Source organism: Myotis brandtii, unplaced genomic scaffold, assembly GCF_000412655.1.
Source record: "Myotis brandtii unplaced genomic scaffold, ASM41265v1 scaffold1160, whole genome shotgun sequence".
In the NCBI taxonomy this organism is placed as follows: domain Eukaryota; kingdom Metazoa; phylum Chordata; class Mammalia; order Chiroptera; family Vespertilionidae; genus Myotis; species Myotis brandtii.
The window spans coordinates 217,964-221,098 of record NW_005354011.1 but is presented as its reverse complement, the minus strand read 5'-3'; the positions used below and the strand labels follow the sequence as shown (position 1 = coordinate 221,098).

Sequence of the window (3,135 nt, the reverse complement as noted above, 5' to 3'; positions counted from 1 at the left end):
CCAAAGACTAAATATAACAGCCTTTGCCCACTTGGAAATGTAGCAAATATAAAAAAATGTGCATTGAAGCCGTCAGTGATATAAAATGAGCTCTCATAGAAAAAAAAAAAAAGAACTATATTTCCATACATAAATGACTAACAGTTTCATAGAGTTAAAAGTGTGCAATATGCAGAGGAAAAAAATAGACACATTCAATCATAGGCTGTATAAATATGTGAGGAATTATTTATTGTGGCATTAGACAAAATAAACCTTTCTTTCATTTTTCAACATTAAAAATTTTCTCATCAATATGGATCATTATGTGATCATTACTGGTATATTAAGGAGTTGTGTGGTCCTTAATACAAAAAGTTTTTGAAGTTATAGTATGAACTACTTGATAATCAGTTTAAACAGCACATAGTATCTGAAAATAAGCTTTTCGTCTTGATAAGACTTAAAAAGATTTTTAAAAATATGCTCTTAAGTTATCTGAATTCTCACAACCTATCTTGTATTCTTACTTAACAAACTTCTCTTTACAAAAGAAAAGCAACTCACCAAGCACAATACATTTCTCCTTGTTGGAGCTGACGTGACAAAAATGCAGTACATAAAACAAGGGCACTTTTTTCATCACCCTCAGATTCTAAGTTACAGATCATTTCTAGTGCATCTTTGCAATCAACTTCTGAAATCTAGAAAAAGGATATAGAAATATGCCATAAAATGGTATTATATTAAGATATATAGTAACATACTTGCAAATTTTCATTAAACATTTACAGATCATTTTCATCAGTAAAACCGCATTAACTCAACCACTATCAATTCGTAATTTGTCATTTCTAGGCTAGAGTTTAAAGAAATAATCTTTCTTCAAGCCAGAAAACCAACTATTTTCAAGAACTTTACAAGCATGCATTTATATATAAATAACTAATGCTAATTATAAGCACTCTCTCTACCTATTAAATCACATTTATGATATTGAGAAAGTAAAGCTGCAGTATTTGTATTTTACCCCTTTATCCAATAATTTAAAAAGCATTAGAATTAGCAGAAATATACAGAAAGATATACTGGATATAGACTAATAAAAAAAGTGTTTATTCATCTGAGGGAATAAAGTATAAAACATTTTATATAGATGTAACACTTTTAAATTAAGCTCACCTCAGTTTTCTATAAATCTCCAGTATTTTTCTTTTCATATACAATTATTCCATCTCAAAGCTTGTCAACAGTCATGCATGCAAAGGTATACCTAGATGATGGCAACTTGCTTCATTTAATTATGCCCTTAAATCTATTGCTTCTTAAATTAAAATTTACTACCTCATTACAATGATTTACTACATAAAACAAACAAAATTTACCTATGATTTCCGCAAGCATTTGCTCTAAGACAAGAATGTAACAAATGGCATGCAATGAGAAATCACTGGTGTTCCACAGAATAGAAAGACTAATTCCAACATGTACAACTTAACTGAAGATAAATACAGACATTTAGCACCCATGTGCCACAGAGGTAACTATGTCCCTCCTTAGTAGATCTTCTATCTCTCCCCTTCAACTTTTAAATATACGTACGTGTGTGTGTGTGTGTGTGTGTGTGTGTGTGTGCGTGTGCGCACGCGCGTGCAAGTGTAAAATGTAATGCATTTAGGATTGAACAAGTGTCTAACTGGAGATGAGGGTATCTTGTAAGTTGACCTTTGATAATGAGGACAAAAGTTACCTGAAGATAGATTCAGAGGTTCCACTTTATATATTAAATTGGGCTAGAAAACACTAAGACAAGAAAAGACCCAATTCCTTGTCTGTGTTTAACAACAATAATTTCTTAAAGTTAAGTATGAAGTTAATGGCAGAGTTAAGACTGAAACCTAAGTGTTGAAACTCCTAGGTGCAGTGTTCTTTCCACTGCTCCTCTGTCTGCCTCTTTCTTACAAAGTTACTCCACTTAAACAAACTAATAAACAAAAAGGGCTGAACAATATATATACGCATATGTATATATATACACACGTATATATTTATACAATCAATATTTTCAAATACCTACAATATTAAATGCATTGTCAGAGATTATATACATTACATTTAATCACAACTTTTCCACTAGGTAGATATTAACATTTTAAAAAAATATTTTATTCATTTTTTACAGAGAGGAAGGGAGGGGGATAGAGAGTTAGAAACATCGATGAGAGAGAAACATCCATCAGCTGCCTCCTGCACACTCCCCAATGGGGATGTGCCCGCAACCAAGGTACATGCCCTTGACCGGAACTGAACCTGGGACCCTTGAGTCTGCAGGCTGACACTCTATCCACTGAGCCAAACCAGTCAGGGCTGATATTAACATTTTATATATAATGAATGTGAGGGTCAAATAAATTATGTAATTTACCCAAGTTACAACGGTTAGTTAGTTAAGTGGTAATACCACAAATCAAGTTATGTCTGAAAGACATCAAAGACCTACTTTTTTTTATTTTATCACAGTATATTTTATTAAAAGCTGCAGTAACTTTAAACAATTATCCTGGCACACCCATGCAGACAAATGTTAGGAAATCAACCCATGAGCTGTGTTTTTGTGTGTGTGTGTGGTTGTTTTTTTGTTTTGTTTTTCCTTTTTCATAAGATGGCAATAACAACAATAACAGATACTATTCATTTATTAATGCCAGCTTCTTAAACAGCATTGCTAGTCAGCACAGTAGTTTGCCTGGTAGATACTACAACTTCATTTTAGAGATAAGGTTCAGAGAGGTAAAGTTACTTGCTCAAAGGTACATGCTTAATTAGTGGCAGAATCAAGATTTCAATCCAGGTCTAGTTTCAAAGTCTCTGCACTTGCCAGAATCCCACAGGCACAAGCACACTGAGGCCCTTTATTGCTAAATATTGATTTTTACATTTTCAGGTTTAACAACAATTCTTTTATCTTAAAACTCTGATTTACTTTAATTCTGAGTATTTCTTTTTAATCTTCTAAAACAGTAGTTCTCAACCTTCCTAATGCCGCGACCCTTTAATACAGTTCCTCATGTTGTGGTGACTCCCAACCATAAAATTATTTTCATTGCTACTTCATAACTGTAATTTTGCTACTGTTATGAATTGTAATGTAAATAT

The 3,135-nt window shown here is 32.5% G+C and overlaps 1 protein-coding gene across 1 annotated transcript in view; it reads right to left on the bottom strand.

Moving 5' to 3' along the window:
* Positions 1–3,135, bottom strand: part of ZNF292 (zinc finger protein 292) — a 47,409-nt gene that overhangs the window by 14,845 nt on the left and 29,429 nt on the right. Inside the window, exon 6 of the mRNA XM_014528480.1 lies at positions 547–683. Within this exon, the coding sequence (XP_014383966.1) occupies positions 547–683 (137 nt within the window). The remainder of the gene's footprint in view (positions 1–546; positions 684–3,135) is intronic.